This window comes from Saccopteryx leptura, chromosome 1 (genome assembly GCF_036850995.1).
Source record: "Saccopteryx leptura isolate mSacLep1 chromosome 1, mSacLep1_pri_phased_curated, whole genome shotgun sequence".
NCBI classification, from domain to species: domain Eukaryota; kingdom Metazoa; phylum Chordata; class Mammalia; order Chiroptera; family Emballonuridae; genus Saccopteryx; species Saccopteryx leptura.
This window is the reverse complement of record NC_089503.1, coordinates 298,012,352-298,031,849: the sequence shown is the minus strand read 5'-3', so window position 1 is coordinate 298,031,849 and position 19,498 is coordinate 298,012,352. Positions and strand designations below refer to the sequence as shown.

General features: G+C 38.7%; 1 protein-coding gene across 5 annotated transcripts in view; it reads right to left on the bottom strand.

The window, feature by feature from the left end:
- Positions 1-19,498, bottom strand: part of ANKS1B (ankyrin repeat and sterile alpha motif domain containing 1B) — a 1,043,795-nt gene that overhangs the window by 652,219 nt on the left and 372,078 nt on the right. For all 5 annotated transcript variants that reach the window (XM_066357188.1, XM_066357179.1, XM_066357202.1 and 2 more), the window contains exon 10: positions 15,062-15,227. In XM_066357188.1, coding sequence (XP_066213285.1) covers positions 15,062-15,227 — 166 coding nt within the window. The remainder of the gene's footprint in view (positions 1-15,061; positions 15,228-19,498) is intronic.

Here is a 19,498-nt window from a genome sequence, read left to right as displayed (position 1 = left end):
GAGAATAACTCTTGCCAAGTGTTCAACCAGTACACCAAACAAGATAATCTAAGTTAAAATATTCTTAAGTATGAGCAAAAAATAGAAGTTAAAAACCTGTATTTTTAATAGATTAAGGTTATTATAGAAGAAGTATCAGTATTTTATAGATAGTATCTATGTTTGGTCTATTAGACTTTCTTCAAATAAGAAAATCAATTACATACTTAACAATATTTAGATATAAACCATTTTGACTAAGTTGTTTTTAATTATATCCTAATTATAAAAGAAATACGTGTTAACTGTAGAAAATTTGGACAAAACAAAAAAATTATGAAAAAATATTACAGGTAATCCCAGCATCCAAAGGTAGTACTATTAATATATCTTTCTAGCTTTTTTTTTCATATATACACATAATATTATTTTTCAACTAAATTTATATCATTCAACACATATTTATGGAGGGGGTAACTATATGCCATTATGAAAATATGAATAATTAGGTATAATTTGAAAATGTTATTTTTAATGAGTATAGGTGATTCTAACCTTTGGATGTATCATTATTAGTTAGCCATTCACTTGTACTGACTTTTGGGTTGTCTCCAATCCATCTGCCTACTTTAGATTGATGAGACCACCCCCCAGGATCACTCCAAAGATGGACAGGCACAATGAAGATTTATCACAAACCACTAAACAAGGTTCCAACTCTTCCTATTTTGTTTGAAAGGAAAAAAATTCAAGATTTATCCTGTCACATTTTTAAAAAATCTCAAAACTGCATGCTTATGCAATTAAATTAATTCATGAATTATGAATGTGGTTAAGAATATGGCCTCTAAAGCCAAATATTGTCATATTCAAATTTCAGTGTTGCCAGTTTTTAGCAAGCTCTGAACCTTTCTCTGACTTTTCTCCCTTATCTGTAAATAAGAATGACAATATTAGCTGCTTCATAAATAGTTGAAGGTTAAATAAGTTAATATGCATAAAGTATTTAATAACATTAGCTATTATTATTTTTTCAGTAATATGTATTGAGTACCTTTCATGTGGCAGTGATTTTGCTAGAAGCTATGGTTACAAAGATAAACAAACAGGCAAGATTCTGTGCTCTACAAGACAAAAAACAGAAAGATAATAAAAGAACCCCAAAACAACTATATAATTTAATCAAAATAAATAAAGAAAAGTAGAAGGTGCTTAAAAAGTAGAAAACATGAGTACCCATCCATATCCTTACACGGGGCATGGTATATGAGTGCCCACACAGTGGGGTTCCCCAAGGAAGAATGCATGTTACACTACTTGGGGAAAAGACCAGAAAGAGGACAGTAGGAACAGGCATTTATTCTGGCATCTAAAGGCCACAGGCAGGAAGGGGCTTGGCCCTATTAAAGAACTAAAAGGAGCTAAGGAGTAAAGAGTGCCTGTTGGAAAGGTGAAGACTGGTGAGAAATGAGGCTAAATATGAAAAAAAAAAAAAGGCACATCATTCAGTGCCTTTTGAACCTTATTACAGATTTGGGCCATTTTTTAAAAGAACAATGACAAAATAACAAGTCACTAGAAGTTTTTAATCAGAGGAGTGACACATTCAGATTTGTGATTTTTAAGATTACTTTGGCTGCAACATAAATAATAAATTCAAAGAAGGCAAATAGGACAATTAATATTTTATTAGAATAATCCAGACCCTGGCCGGGTATCTCAGTTGGTTAGAACGCCATCCCCGTAAACCAAGGTTGGGGGTTCAAACCCAGGTAAAGACACATATAAGAAGCAACCAATGAACACCCAGGTTTCTGAAGTCAGGTGAGTGATTATATCATTAGTTTTAGATATGTTAGGATTGCGGTGCTTTTGAGACATACAGGTTTCAAATATTCAGTAGGGGTCGGATGGATGGATGGACAAATGGACAGATGACAGATGGATGGATAGGTGGGTGGACAGATGAATGGATGGATGGATAAATAAATGAATATATGGATAGATGAAATGAAGACTGGATTAGCCTGGAGTTGAGAGAAATGGTCAGGACTGGAGATAGGATTTAGGAGTATAGTACTTAGCATGCTGATTGTAACAGAAGCCATACTGTGGGTGAAATCACTTAGAAAGAGAGAAAAGTAAAAAGAATAGGGAGGACTTTGAGCCTTGGGGAACTCCCAGTATTTAGAACTTGCAGAAAAATGTCAGCTGTCATGGAGGATAGTAACAAAGCTCCATCTGATGTCTTCAATTTCCCTTATTAATTAAACTATGAGACAGATGCTGAGAGTGAGAGACAAGGTAGGAGAAAGTATCTGAGATGTGAGGAGAATAAAGGAGAGAAAGTAGAGGGCCTGCTTGAACTTTGTGAGCATGAATTTATGAATGAATGAATGCTGACCTCTTGATTATACAGTCTGACATTGTAGGAGAAGCTCTGTTCCACAGGATACTGTAAATGACATCATAAGCAGCCTATATCCTCGACATAATCACTTTAATGAGTTTGCTTTGTTTTTAGAAATACTATTCTACAATTCATTATTCATAAATTTATATGAGTAAAATTGATCTAAGGGGAAAAGAGTATAATTCTTTTTGTTTAGGATGTTGTTTTCCACATATAGCCAGATTCCACCAATTTGAACAAACTTAGATGATTACATTTTCAAATTGGTAAACTACCCACATGGCTGAAAAGGTAAACTGACCAGAATTTCACTGTCATTACTGCTGCCTAAGCTCCTCTCTTTGCCCGTCTATAAACTAACATTGGATTACAAATTTACCAAGTACAGCCTGCTTTAATAAATGACTAAGACAGCACTGAGCATAAAATAAATGCCAAATAAATAGCTGCTGTTTGATAAAAATGGTTCTTATCAGCAAGGCCAGTATTTGTATGTAAAAGAATGATTCCAAGGGGCTTAAAAATATTTGCTCTCTAAATGAGTTAAACACACCCACAGAAATTATGTTGACATTACCCACTTGCTAAGCAGAGATAAACATTAGTCCTGGTCCAGTCTAAATTCCTTTAATTTCAGAATTTTGGCATTAGAGTTCAAAAAGCTTCACCATTTCAAAAATTATTTTGGTATAAAAAGGTTACAAAATCACCATCACAACTATCTACGTCAGGATATTGGGGGAAGTGCGGTGGGGTGTGGAGAATTATTTACCAAATGTCTTTTTCATTTTGGGTTGACCACCACCAGCAAGCACATTAGCAAACTAAATAGAGGCAACCAAGATACTCACTATCCTGGCATGGAACTATAATTGTGTTGTTTGTTTTTTTTAAATCAGAGATCATCTATTTTCTTCCAACAAGATTGGAAACAGTCTTCACTGGTGTTGTTGTAAATTGCTCATTAATCAAAAATGGATTTATTGAGCATCCATAGTGTGCAAAGCCTGCACTAAGTGATTCAAAATAACAGGTTGCCTAGTTACCATAAAATGGAAAAATTCCCCTGTGAAGATTAAAATTAAATAGGCAGATAAGAAAACATTATATTTGATGGCATCTGACTATTTCAAAAGGGATTTTTCTGCCATTGCAGCTATTTTCTTTTAAAGATAATATTCATTCATTCATTCACTTATTTAATTATTCATTCATTTATGCGACTAGGTCACCGCTAGGATTATATACGGTTCTTTTTCCTGATATAATAAGGGAAAAAAATATGATTCAACATTGACTGCAGAAACATGAGTCTCAGACAACAAATTAGCCAAGAAGTACTGGACTTCTGCTGTTCCTTATTTAATGAGCCTAGTGCTGGAGCAATATCATTCTTTACTCCACGTGAAATCTGTCATCATTGAGGCATTAGTTAATATACTCCTTGGGAAGAGTGTCCCTCATTTTCTGGTTGGATTGCAAAATTTTGTTGTATACAGATTTACCAATAAGTTGTTTAAATTAAACCAGTGTATATGCTGACTATTTTTTCTTGTAGTCAGGATGAGATATATTTTGAACTAGCTCATCTAGTTAACAAACAGGAGAGCCCACAGAAAGGTAACTCACGTGCATACTTAACTGATTTTTCTGAGAAACTTCATGTTCTGTATCTATGAATGGCACTACCAGTTGCAACTGAGACTCTCAAGTGGCTCAGCCTCTGAGATGAGCAGGCCAGGCGTAATCTGTCCTCACCAGCCCAGGCATCCTCACTCACCCCTCCCTTCTAGGGAGGCTTGAGTTTGTGCGTTTAGTTTTGGTCCCCACAGTCGTTCCCTAGAGCTGCTGTATTACTAACTGGGTATCTTAAACAACAGAAGTTTATTATCTCACAGTTCTGGAAACTGTGGTCTGAAATCAAGGTTTTAACAGGGTTGGCTGCTTCTGAGGCTGTGACAGAAGTCGCGGGTCTAGGCTCCCTCCTTGGCTTGTCACTGGCCATCTTATCCCTGTATCTGTCCACTCCATCTTTCTTCTCTGCATATCTCCTGTGTACAAATTTCCCCCTTCTTATACGAACACCAGTCATGCTGCATTGGGTCTCATCTAACAACTCTAACATGATTATAAAGATCCTATCTCCAAATTCTTCAAATAAGGTCACATTCTGAGGTACTAGGAGTTACAATTCTCAAAGAAGGAGCAGGAGGCACAATTCATCCATAATAGTCCCTCTAACAACCTGATCACTTCTTCATTATATCTCTCTCTGTCCCCCCTTCTCTCTCTTTCCTCATTCTCTCCCCAGAAGCTTCAGAATGCAGTTCCTGTGTGTGTAGAAATCTCCATTTTATTTGTAAACCTAAGCCCTATTATCCAACACAGTTAACCAAAAAGTATAAAATATATCCCCTAAGATATATATTTTTAGTTCTCTTGGCTACTTATTTCCCAAATGCTGGATCCCGAAGGAGGGAAGGGAGGAGCTTTGCTCTCAGCTTTGCGCCCCCTTTCCTCTCTGGCTGGTGCTGCGCTGGTCCTGGCCACCATCATTTCTTGCTGAGAACACACATTGATTTCCTCATTAATCTTCCTGCCTCTAGCCTCATCTCTGTCCAATCTATTCTCCACAGTGCTTCTAGAGTGATCATTCTAAAACAAAAACCTATCATGTCACATCCCCGCTTAGAGTTTGTCAGTGGTTCTCGCCTGCTGTCAGGTAAAACCCAAATTTCTGCCTGCATGTCACTTCTTGTTCTGTTATGCATTTTCCCTAAGAGCATTCTATGCTCTAGCCATGCGATGTCGGGTATAGTCTCTGAATGCATTATGGTCTTCCATGAGACACACTGTTCCCTCGCCTGGAGAGCCATTCAACTCCTGTCCATCCACCCCACTCTTCCTTCTTTGATGCTCAGATCAGGCAGCTCCTCCCAGATAAGCTTTACTCACACTCTCCTATCCTTCCGAAACACCTTACACTTACCTCTCTCATTGCACTTATTAACATTAATTTTAACACATTCTAAGCTCCTAAATATCAAGACTTGTCCTTTCTGTTCCTTCTGCAACATGTAGCACAATGTCAGGAACACAAGAGGCACTCAGTAAGTATATACTGAGTGGAGGAGAAACTGTAGGGTAGTTACCCTCCCAGTTCAATGGGAGTGCCTTTAAAAGACTCAGGTGCATCAAGAGATGTCTCCATATTTCAAAGTCCTATTTTTAGTCAATAAAGGACTTAGTAACAAAGGAGAAACATCAGTAACACCAAGAGAGGTCAATAACTTCCCTAGTTCATCAGCTTAGTTGGCGCTGAGGGTAGAAGAAAAAACTAGGGACGAGGCATAACTGAGTGAGAGGCTTGGAAGTAATTGGGTCCATGCAAGACAAGCTATAGGCTAATGGAATCAAGAGAGAAAAAAGACATAAACTGTTTTCCCATGCCACCAGCAGACAGCTATGTCGATGCTCCCTTCACCCTGCTGTGGTGCTCGTGGAGACAAATGCTGTGGAGTTCCACACAAGGTTCCACAGACAACTGGAACAGAAACTGCTCTGACTTGTACTCATCCCTATTCCTACAGCATTAAAAAGAATATTTCTTCTATTTTAAAACAGGATTCCCTCATCCCTAGAATTCACAATCACAGCTCAAAGTACAAAAATGACCCACAATTACAAATTAAGCCTAGGTCGGTTGAGCAAACTGGCTTTTTTTAAAATACTGAATCCCAATGACTGCATATAATTGGGGGTAATCGTACATCCATGCAAATTAATTCTTATCCCACTTAAGAAACAACAACAACAAACAACTCAAGTATCATGGGGTTCTTTATTTTTCAAATATGGCTGCAAGAATATTTTCCTATAATGTAACTTTAGCAACACTTTTCCATAAAGGGGTGGAAAGATTCAATTCCCCACTTAAAGGCAGCCTCTTGACTACCATGGAAGTGATGTTGCCTTCTGAGGCTGTCATAAAAAGAAACAGAACGCTGCCTCCTTCCCTAAGGGTGCTTGCTCTTAGAATCCCATCACATATCATGAGGAAGTCCAAGTAGGCCATGCCAGCCATATGAATAAAGACTGACCTTGAGAATGGATCCTCCAGCTCCTAGTGAAGTTGCCCCGTTGATATCACTTGGGGCAGAAAGAAGCTATCCCTGCCGAGCCCTCTCCAAATTGCAGATTGATAAGCAAAATAAATGACCGTTGTGTTAACGCACTGAAGCGTTGAGGTGGTTGGTTATGTAATAACCAGAATAACCACCTCAATAACCAGAATAGGTTCTGATACTTAGAAATGGGGGGCTGCCACACAAGAATCGAGAGCTAGTGGCATTCACTTGGTGACTGGGCAGCAGGCAGAAGCTGGAAGCCCTCGAAGTGGGTGACTGTGAGAAGCTCAATTGCCTCTAGGAGAGGCGCTGTGGAAGCCCAAAGAGCTACGAGAAAGCTGTTAGTAAAGGCTTAAAGGGCAGTCAATGTAATTAGAAACTAAAAGCAAGGATTCATTTGTCATGTAGCAGTGGGGAGTTTGGCAACATTGACATCTGCAGTAATGCGGAAAACAGAGAACAGACCAAATGAACCCCATGATCTGGCTAAGGAGATATGCAGGCAGAAATATCTGCAGTGTAACTTAACTTCCTCTGGCTGCCTATGATAAAATACAGAGAAAAAAAGGTGGTGCTCACTCCGGCAGCACATACACTAAAATTGGAATGATACAGAGAAGAAGAAAAAATAAATGCATAGAGAACTGAAGAATGGCCTGCTAAATTCAAAGGAGCCAGGAATTTCTGGGTATCAAAACAAAACTGGTTTCTTTTTTCCAGCTGCTCCAAAGGGCAAAAAAAGTTCTCAGATTATGAAGGCCAGTGATCAAATCTCGGTGGGATGGCAAGATCATTCATTAGCACCCGAGCAAGACCGCAGGTGGAGCCACAGAGAAACCATAAGGCAAACAAAAAGACCCTTTAAGGATATTTCAGGGCATGCCTCACAGATCCTCCTGTTCCAGAATAGGATTTAAGCATCTCAAGGGCACTGTCTCACAGAAGTCGCCCGATATTCAGAAGAGCTTATTTGGAATACAAGCTTTTGTCCAATGGAGTGTAACAGAAATTGGAACATAAAAACTCTACAAAGTTTTAAAAGAAGTATCAGCTTAACCTGGAAGGAACAGAGATAGTACACAGTGAAAAGAGGTCTTCTGACCTCTCAAATTGTACAGGCGGAAAGCAGGTGACCAAGACCCTCAGCTGTAAAAGTGGGTGACTTTTTATGGAAAGGGAAGAATGACTCAGAGGCTGGAACCAGGAGCCCCAGACCAATTCCTATGCCACAGGACTGACCCTTAATCAAGGAACTGTGTTTGATTAGATTAATAATTGCCCCAGGCTGTGATTGCTGTGGGCCTTGTTTACCCTGTGTTTTCATAAGAATGTCCATTGTGGCTTTCCTATGCTTGTTCCACTATTATATGTTGGGTGTGTAGGAGGAGATGGATAAATTGTCCCTGTAGTTCACAGGTCATCACTGCGGCGAGCAATGGACCTGTCTCGTAAGAACTGCACCACGAGATTCATGCCCACCTGAACCTAGACGTGAAGCTCATGCTGTAATGGGCTGATGTTTGTGGATCCTGAAGGAAGAACTGGGTGTAATCCGCATATGAGAGGACATCAAGTATTGTGTCCAGAGGGCAGACTGTGGCATATGGTATCTTCCGAAAATGACAGCAAAATATCTCCCATTCTATATTCTCTTATTACAAAGTAACTTTGATATACTTTTCATCAAGGACTGGGGACCATGTTCCTTCCCCTTGCATCTGAGTGGGCAGTAGCATAACAGAAGTAACAATCTGTGACTTCTAAGGCTAGATAATAAAAGTGAAACAGCTTCCACCTGGTTCTTTGGGGATTTTCACCCTCAGAATCCAGCCAGCAGGTCATGAGGAAACTCAAACAGTCCATGGAAAGAAAATGGTCCCCAGGCCATATCCTCCACCATCGCCAACTTGCTAGCCATGGGAGTGGCCACCTTGAACGCAGGTCTTCCACCCCCCCCCCCCCCCAGTCCAGCAGCCTCAGCTCATACTATGTGGCACAAACAAGCTGCTGTTCTTGTCAAATAAATTCTGCCAAACTTGCAGATTGTGAACAAAATGTATGACAGATGTTCCTCTAAGTCAATATGTTTAGGGGCAACTTGTTCAATAGCACTAGATAACTGATACAGACATCTTCTTTATAAAGTTTTCCTCAAGCTCCCAGGTTGGGTAAAATCCCCTTTTCTGCTCCCAAAATATTCTTTGTGTAACATGTTCTTAGCGCTCATTATACTCTACTGAAATGAACTGTTCACTTGTCAGCCTCTGAGAGAACACAGGCAGGCTCATGCCTTTTTGGAATATCAGCTCCCCATATATGCTTTTACTTTTGCCCCATTCTCTCTCTCCTCTAGTAAGGCCAGTGGTTGCCGCCATGGCCAAGCAGGTTCTCATTGGATTCAGGTAGATGGTAAAGGAACTGTGGAGCCTGAAAATGGTGGGCCACTCCATTTATTAAAGTCTAGTAACAGCAGACAAGCAAATAGGCAGGGAGGACTGCTTCCCCTTCTCCCTTGGGACTCAACCAGATTCACAGGCCCCCACCAGCCTCAGCACTCCCCAGCCAAACAGCTGGGCCGAAATCTCAGGGCTTCCAAGCCCCTCAGCACTGTCCCCCTCAGACTCTCCAGCAAAACAGGCTGGGGGGGGGGGGGAATCCCTTCCCCAGCAAACAATAGTAAGCAACGGCCCCTCCCAAGCAGGAAGGCAATCTGCAATTTGCAATCTGCCACCCTGAGGGCAAGCATCCACAGCCTTCCATAGTAAACACACATGGCACTGCCCCGCGCCAATGCAAAATACAAACAAGCAAACCTAACCAACTTTACAAATTTGTTTGCCCAACACTTTTCCTTCTGGAACTTTGATTAGACAAGTTAGAATTTCTTAGTGTACCCTCCAAGTCTCTTAGCTTCTCTTTCGTATTTTCCATCTCTTCATCTCTGTGCAATGTTCTGAAAAACTTCTTCTGACCTAATTTCCAGCTCACTAATATCTCTTGAACTGAATCTAATCTGCTGTTCCATCCATTGTTTGTTGTTGTTTTTTTAATTTTGGATTGTCTTTTAGTGTGTGTATGTGTAAGTAGGTGGGGTTTTCTTTCCATATCTAGTAATATCTTTCTCCCTCTCAATTATGCTAGGCCATTTTTTATAGTTTCCATTTCTCAAAATACCTTTAAGCTTATCTTTTATTTATAATAGCACGGCCAGTTTATAGTCTCCATCTGATGATTCCAAATCTGAAGTCCTCTCAGGTGCGCATCTGTTCTTCTTTTGTTTCTGTTGATTCCCATTTGGTGTTCCTTTTCTTGTAGGCTTAATTATTGTGGACTGCTAATTTTAATATTGGAAAAGTAATTATAGGAATTATTTTGGGACTAGAAAGAGAGTACATTCCTCTTTAGAGGGGTTATATTTGCTTCTGCTTGATGCCTGAGGGTATAACATTTTAAATAAATTCATGGATTGACATTTTTCATTGTGTACACTGTATATATATATATATATATATATATATATATATATATATATATAATATATATATATATATATTTTGAAGTGAGAAACAGGGAGGAAGAGATACAGACTCCCACATGTGCCCAACCAGGATCCACCTGGGAAGTCCACTAGGGGGCGATGCTCTGCCCATCTGGGGCATTGTTCTGTTGCAACCAGAGCCATTCTAGTGCCTGAGGTGGAGGCTATGGAGCCATCCTCAGCACCCGGGTCAACTTTGCTCCAATGGAGCCTTGGCTGTGGGAGAGGAAGAGAGAGAAAGGAGAGGGGGAGCAGTGGAGAAGCAGATAGCTACCTCTCCTGTGTGCCCTCACCAGGAATCTAACCCAGGACCTCCACACACCAGGCCGATGCTCTACCACTGAGCCAACCAGCCAGGGCCCATAAATTGACATTTTGGGGACCATCTAAGGGAGTGGTTCTCAAAGTGTGCACCAGATTTCCAGGTGTGCCCTATGGTATTCCAGAGAAACATGTGCCTGTTGGGGACCAAAAAACCAACAGGGTTTTTGGAGTTTAGATGTTTGGGGGACAGAGGTGTGGGGAATTGGCTGTAAGCTGACAGTCTGGCCAACCCCCCACCTCACTTGCCTGATTAGGTTGCAAAAGGCTGTTAAGCTGTGGTGCTGGATTGTTTACACTACCCCCCATGTTCCCCGGAAAGATTGGAGGCAAGTTTCTTCTATTCTTTGTTTGGTGTAAAGTTAAGATGATACGTATGGTGGGGGTTTTCTGCACTTGGTAAAATTCTTGGGTTTCCTTGAAAACATGATCAAAGATCTCATTGATTTGCTAATGACCCACTTTGCCCTATAAATAAAGCAAGATGAAGTTTTTGGGGTGCGCCAGCAGCAATTACAGGGCCCTCCCGACCCCATATTTTCTTAATTCCGTACCATTCCCACTCGGGACCTGGAATTACTAGCTGTGCTGGTTCGCGGCATGTGCCCAGATGTAAAAATAAATATAGTTACTCTATTATACCATTTCATTACGGAAACACTGCTCTTTTTGTTAACACACCATTATATTTATTATTAACAAATCATTATATTATTTTTAGATAAATACACCCAAATAAAATGGATAGAAGTGTGATATTGAAGAATCCGATTCTGGAAGTGAGCAAAAGTTAAGAGTAAATAAAATAGGACTTGAAGGCTGACAGGCAGAACTTAATTTATACCATTTTTCATCACTTAACATTGAATAATACAATTGGATTAGAAACCCATTCATGGAAGCTTCAAGTGATTTTGGTTTAACATTAACAGAAGAAGAACTGGCAGCTATATCCACTGATAGTGGATTGATGATTAAACATAAGGAATTGTCTTTTTTTTTTTTTTTTTTTTGTATTTTTCTGAAGTTGGAAATGGGGAGGCAGTCAGACAGACTCCTGCATGCGCCCACCCAGGATCCACCCGGCACGCTCACCAGGGGGCGATGCTCTGCCCATCTGGGACGTCGCTCTGTCACAACCAGAGCCATTCTAGCACCTGAGGCAGAGGCCACAGAGCCATCCTCAGCGCCCGGGGCCAACTTTTGCTCCAGTGGAGCCTTGGCTGTGGGAGGGGAAGAGAGAGACAGAGAGGAAGGAGAGGGGGAAGGGTGGAGAAGCAGATGGGTGCTTCTCCTGTGTGTCCTGGCCGGGAATCGAACCCGGGACCCCTGCACGCCAGGCCGACGCTCTACCACTGAGCCAACTGGCCAGGGCTAGGAATTGTCTTTTGAAGCCTTTTGTATTTCTATAAAAGAAGAATATGTGGCAATATCTAAAAAAGCTTTGAATGTTTTACTATAATTTTCAATATCCTATGTATGTGAATTAGGATTTTCTACCCTCAACACAATTAAGAGTAAAAAGAGAGAAATTCTTCAATGTATTGATGAGGAAATGAGAGTTTACCTTTCAAATATATGCCCAAACATTGAAGAAATCTCTAGGACACATCAGGCTCATGTTTCTCATAAACATAAGGATGAAAAAACACATTCACACCAGGACCTGCTGAATTTACTAAATCTTACTAAGAATGTATCTATATATATAAAAAGATAACTTTTTGTCTTTTTTTATTTTTAACCCCTCTTTTATGAACTCTAAAAAGTATAACTCAAAAAATGTAATATAAAAATGTTTTTTAATGTCAGAATAAATTTAATTTTGTTGTATTTATTTTGTTTACCATAAAAGCACACTTGGCCTTTATATTTTTTTCTTTAATATTTAACTTAATTATTATAATATATTTCTCAGAAATTTGTATATAGTGCGCCTACAATTATTTGTAGGATTTTAAATGCGCCCCAACTTCAAAATGTTTGAGAACCACTGATCTAAGGTGATAGAAATTTTGGGTACAGATCTCTGTGAGGATGAATTTGTAGTAATAACTTCTCAGGAATTTTCCCCCTTGTTCTGTTCACAACGAATGACCTTTCCTTGCAGCCTCCTTAGGTACCAGTAATTGAGCAGAATTATTTCTGATTTCTCTGAGGTATAGCCTTTGGAGTCCCAGCTCTATGGAGGAAGGGTTTCTTTTAAAATCTTAATGCTGGGTTGGAACAGAGATTTATTTTCTAGAAACAAACCCACAGAGATCTTGAGCACCAAAGTTCAACATCAGGTTCAAAAAATTCCCTGGGGATAAAAGTGGCTTTAGTGCTTTCCCTGTTTGCCTTCCTCACCAATGTTTTGGTTTGATAATTTCTTACTACCCTACTGATTAAAAAAAAATCTAATTTAAATGTTATTCATTTTATATAATTTTCCTGTTATCTTTTTGATATTTTTACAAAGTTTTTTCTGTTCTGTATTTATTTATTTTTATCCATCATGTTTACTTATTGTAAGCAGGGGAATTTTTCTGAGTCTAATCAGCCTTGTTACCCCATCCATACTGATTTCTTTTTGGGGGGGGGAGTGTTTGTTTTTTTAATCTCTGTGTCTTTAGTGTACAGAACGGTACCTGGTATAAACTCAGTTAGGTTTTTACTGTTTAGTAATTAAATTGGACTCTTTCATTCCTATATCGACCACCCCTAAAATATCCCTACCCTCTTTGCTTTAATTCAAATTCTTGTACATGTTCATACATATATGTCCTCTACTTTCCTACATTAACTGAACTCTCCCACCAACCTTTCCACGATTTCCCCGATGCCTCATGTATAGAGGGCTTTTCATTCCTATCAACTCTCAGAGTTTGGGATCAGCCCAGTATTCACTCTCTGTGACGGCTTCTGGACCATTCACTGTTCTTCTGCCTTCATCCAAAATCTGCTGCTCTTCTGAAGGTCATGCTATCCTATTATAACATTCTGTTCCTGATTTTATTACTATCATATCTCCACATTTCTTGAGGGTTTCAGTACTTGGTTCAATATTTCTACTCTACTTCATCTCCTAATATAATTCAGCAGTATAACAGAGTACTTAGAAGCACACTTGAATAAACCAAGTTCAATTACTGGATCCATTCCTTATTAAAATGTAAGTGTGGGAAGTTATCTAATATTTCAGTGCCTCAGTTTCTTCATCTGTAAAATGGTAATAATGATATTATTACCTTACACCATTGCAAGAATTATATGAAATAATGTAGATAGAGCACTTAGAAAAGTATCTGGCACAAAGTTTACTCAGTAAACTTTAACTATTTTCATTATGCTCTTACCTCATCTTTAAAATCTTTCTTCTACAGGCTTATTATTCGTACAACATTCTAACCTCAATGTTGCTCCAAAATCTATACATTTGCTTCTATAAAATTCCCTAGTTTATTCTCTGAAATGGGATTTTTGAGTTCTACTGTAACCCTTCAAGATATAGCTCTTCTTTTCAGCCATGACCTTTTATCTTAACCCAGAAATTCAATTCATTTGAAAATATGTCTTTCAGAATTCTGTACATTCATAACCATGCTCTCTTCTGTCTGGGAGAAGCAATGTCTGGACTTTCTTAGATTAGCTCAGCCTTGACTTCTCCCCACTCCATTCTCTTTTCTTGTCCTTTATCTTCAGTCTCTTGTTCTCCACCAGTAAATTTCTCCAAACTCTAAAATTGAACAAGGTTTATTTATTTTAAAATAAACTAACCATTTCTCCATTGTACCTCTTTTGTCTCATGTCATTATCCATCCTATCTCTTCTAATCTTCTTGAAAGAGTGACTTGAATTCTCCACTCCCATCTCCTTATTTCCCATTTCCCAGAGTCTCACTGTTAACTTCCAGATATCTGGTATCAGCCTATCACCTCTAAAACTTACTTTTCATAAATAAGCAGCAATGAGATTGTCAAACAGAAAAAACCTCTCTTCAGAACCTCCCCGCAACTCCTTTGTGGTACTGAATATGTTGACCACTCGAAATTTCTCTCCCTCATCAGCTTTCCTGTAAGACCTGCATTCTGGCTCAGAGGCAGCGGTGAAGTAACAGTAAGCAAACATGATGGCAGCCAGACACTCCTGTTCCAGAAATGCCACGCCATGCATGGATCTTAAATAAGACACTGCGCTCCAGTTTCTTTACCAGTAAAAGGGGCATCATTTCTGCTTACTTTGCTCACTGGTTCAGGCCACAAATAAGTAAAATAATGTATCTTAAAATACCATCAAAGAGATAAAATATACAAAGAGGCTGAGTATATAACTTGGGTAACACAAGAACAGACAAGATAGAGAAAAGTATATTCAAAGACTCTTGGTACCAAACCTTCTCTGAAGTTCTGAAAGACTCAAAGCTTTGTATCTGACCTAGAAGGTTGTTCACTATTAAGAGGTTTCATAGTGCCTTCACCTGGGCAGTGCCATTCCTATGAGAGCTCTTGCCAGGAAGTCCAGAGACTTTATATCAAATCCCTCTGACTTACCTGGACTTACTTCAAAATGCAAAATGAGAAAAAAAAATTATTGTGACTCTACTAGGGAATTTCCATTTTGAAAATATTGTGGGGAAATCAAAATATGAATGACAAATCTTCATATATACAAGCATGTAAATCTAATTGTAAGAAATATTACCAGTTCTTGGGGAAGGGGCTCTTGCAATTTCTAAGGAGCAAGGTTTCTTTGTAACTGCTGTGTCTGTGAGATCACACAGAAAGTTCTCGTTTTCTGAAGAAAACGTATCCAGAGAAGCAGACGGTACAATTTCCATAGTGTAATTCCTCTTCTTTGGATAGGATTCCTGAAAGGAAGGAGAAAATATAAATATAGCTTTGCGATAAAGACACAGCCTATTTAATTTATAAAAACTAGAAAAGATCATCGGGTTCATCGGTTCTCCCAAAAGTGATTGTCAGATGATGATTCATCTGATTGTATAAGTTACTCAATCGTATTACACCAATATTATCAGTGATCTCTTTAGACAGGGCTTTACAATTTGCGTCTCCTGAATTTATCACTGACTTAGTAAAGTTCATAATTTCTTGCCATGATCTCTTTTTATAATGTATCTAGATCTATTTCCTAGTCATGACATAAAGTGTTATTTAATCAAGTCATTCCCAAGACTCTCCTTTGCCTGCTTCTCAGGATACCCATAAGACTCAATGTGGATCAATTAGATATAAGGGGAGTTGTGATGGAAGGCATCTGAAAAAATACTTTTCCCCAGAGAAAAATGCAAAGAGGCTGTTTCAGAGTTTTGACCTTCAGATTCCTCTTTCTGGATGCAGTTTTGATGCCTCTGGAGCTAGGGCAGCCATGTTGTAACCATAAGGCAATAAGCCTAAAGTCACAAAGGTAACAAAGCCAAGAATGACAACAGAAAGATAAAAAGAATCTGGGACCTCAGTGATATCTTTGAGTTACTCAAATAGCCCCAGGGCCAGTTTCCCAGGCTTCTTAATTAAACAACAAAGTTCTTACTGTTTGAGCCATTGCAATTCAGGTTTTCTGTTTATTTAGAGGTAAACTATTCCCACATAAAACACTAGTATTTTTCTTTGTGAATACCGTTAACTAATATATTAAGGCTACTCTTTTCTTTTTTTTTGTTTTAATTCATTGATTTGAGAGAGAGAGAGAGAGAAACATCAATTTGTTGTTCCACTTATTTATATATTTATTGGTTAATTCTTGTATGTGCCCTAGCTGGGGATTGAACCCGCAACCATGGAATTTTAAAATGATGCTCTAATCTACTAGCTACCTTGCCAGGGCACTCTTTTCAAGTTAGAATAAAATTAAGGTACAATTCTATATTACCGATTCTTCAATATATTCTAAAAATTAGAATTTATTTCATTTTACATGATCTTAATTTCTTATACAGGCATTAATTGAGCAACAGATATTCATTGGGCATCATCATGTAATAAATATATTTAGGACTATAGTAAGTGCTGAAGATGTTTTTAAAACTAATGAGAGATAATCCTTGCCCTCAGAAAGCTCACAGTTTACTAGAGAAGAAAAATAGATTATTTGCATGATGAATACAACAAAAGCATATATTGTTTTTGATATGTGTTACCTTTATAAGATACAATTCACTATCAAATAAAAGAAGACAAATAAGAAAAACATAAGCTCATTTTCAAAAAATCTTCCAATGTAAATCCAAGGATTGGTAAGATTTAATACCAGCTCCTATTTTTCCTACGATGATATTTACAGTACAGATAATAAGTATTCAAGGTCAGTGCAATTGCTTTCAGACCATACCAGACCCTCACACATCAAAGAGTCAATTATGTTCACTCTACTCGATTGAAAGCAGGAAATTGGGAGTAATTTATTTTTAACAACAAAGGGTGACAGAACAGAAAGCATCCAGAGGAAAGCAATCAGGACGCTACATGATTTAAAAACCATGTCACAGAAGACATGATGAAAGAAACCGCAGTGTTCTACCCCAGATAAGCCAGACAGCAGGAGGGTAATAGTGTTCTCACCAGATTTGAAAAGCTACCCCTCAAGAACAACCCCACAAAGCAGGGAAGGGGAGAGGTCGCTGTGGTAGATTTATTCTACAATTGTTAAAGGCAGAACAAAGACCAATGTTTGTAAGTCAAGGAGGGCCTCCTTGGGTCAATACAAAAAGTAATTTTCTATGAATTAATGATATTGCTTATCTTTTAAAATAATAATTCACTTATCTAATAATTAACTAAAAAATAGCACTAGAGAGCATCAAAAGGAACTCCTCAGTACTGGCAAAATTACAGCAGAACTATCTACAGATAAATCACGTATATAACAACACACACAGTAAACACACCAGATGGCTGTATGCCCCATGTGAGATGGGAGAAACCAGAAGAATGCAGGGAAAGGATCCCGCAAGAATGACTGACTCAGCCAGTTAAAGATTATCCACATCCTATAGATCTCTAATTGGTCTCCTGGAGACTCTTAATACTCACAAGAAAAACAGGATCTGTAAATAGCGAGGACCAGAGGTCCAGAAACCCCTTCCCCCTTGCTGCCCCACCAAAACTCCCCCTCCACACCTTGAGTCATGAGGTGCATGTAGGACCTCAGACAAAAAAATCACGCACTCCTTGCATGGACAAGGTAAAAGGTATATAAGATGTAAAAAAATCTGGCCCTGGCCAGTTGGCTCAGTGGTATATCATCAGCCCAGTGTGTGGAAGACCCAGGTTTGATTCCTGGTCAGGGCACACAGGAGAAGTGCCCATCTGCTTCTCTACCCTTTGCTCTCTCCTCTCTCTCTATGTCTCTCTTCCCCTCCTGCAGCCAAGGTTCTATTGGAGCAAAGCTGGCCCAGGTGCTAAGGATGGCTCCATGGCCTCTGCCTCAGGCACTAGAATGACTCCAGTTGCAACAAAGCAACAGCTCAGATGGGCAGAGCATCACCCCCCCAGTGGGCATGCTGGTGGATCTTGGTTGGGCAGAGTCTGTCTCTCTGCCTCTCTGCTTCTAATGTCAGAAAAATACAAAAAAAAAAAAAGATGTAAGAAATCTAACCTTGGGGAGCTCATGCTGTGGTGCTATTATCCCACATGTTCCTCCAGCTACTAATAAATTCTCCTTCCTCTATTAAGTTGTCTGAGCTTCTATTATCCTCCGTCGGGTGTCGCTTCTTAAAACACAGGATGGCTGGAGCTTGTCTTGTTCACCACTCTCCCCAGAGTCCAATACAGGTTCTGCCACATAGTGGGTGCTCTTGATCAACTGAAGTCCCTAATGTTCTTTTTAATAAATCTAACTACCAGTTAGGGAAATGATTATGTCTTTTTAAGATATGCAAATTTCTTTGCTTTTTCTGTTTGGTTATTGTTATTGTTTGCTGTTATTATTTATTGCTTCGCATATTAAAAGTGAAATAACTGAGGTTATAAAGAACCTGCAAAAGAGAGTTTCTAGTTTAAACCCTAGTTCCTCCTAAAATTAAATTAGTTAGAATAACTCATTTGTCAAGAATTTGGTTAAGTGGGAATTCAACTGTGTTTATAAAGATTACAAGTCTTTTGAATGCTTTGGAAAAGACTCTGAAATTTAACTACACAGAATGAATTAGTTTGCTTTCTGCTTAAAAGTATATACATTTATTAGATAAATATTAGAAATTATAAAGAAAGAAAGAGGGGGAGTCACATTATGCCCAGCAGGCTCAGATAACATTTTAGTGGTTATGTACTCTGACTGCTTCCCTCTGTAAATATGTGTGTGGACAGGTGGGTGTGTGCAAAGGAGAAAGAGAGGGAAATATATATATATATATATATATATATATATATATATATATATATATATATATATATATATATATATATATATTGTTGCTTCTCCTGTGTGCTCTGACTGGGAACTGAACCCAGGTCATCCATATGCTAGACTGACACTCAATCCACTGAAACAATCAACCAGGGAAAAATATTTTAAACAACAATGAAGTGCACCCTCTTTTGCTTCCTAAGGGAGGGCCATCATTTCTCATTGGAATGAAAGTCTGCAGTACATGGTCTCCTCATGGAAAGTGGGAGCCCTAAGGAAGGAGATGGTGAAACAAAAACTAGAGAAACTACGCTTTTGTAATCTTATTGTCAAAAAAGAAAGTCATTCAACAAAACACCTGACAAGTATCTCTCTAAAAAGAATGGATAGGTGAGGTAATTAAAATGATCAAAATGAATATATTTTATTATTTGGATTACATGTGTCCACTACTCAGTTTAAGAGATAGAACATTACCATTGGAACCCACCCCGCCCACCCGTTTCCCTTTCCAGCCCCACCCCATCCTCCCCAACCACAGCTAAAGCCTATATTGTACTTTGTTTGTGATTCCCTGGATTGCTATTAAAATGAATATATACATATAGTTGACTATATATGTATTTATAAAGGATAAATTGTTTTATAATCTATGTTTCTGAACTTCATAACTATAGCATAAAATGCTCTTTTTCTTCTATGACTTTCTCAATCAATATTATGTTTCTGAGCTTCATTTATTTTCAGTGTGGTATAGGAATCCACTCTATA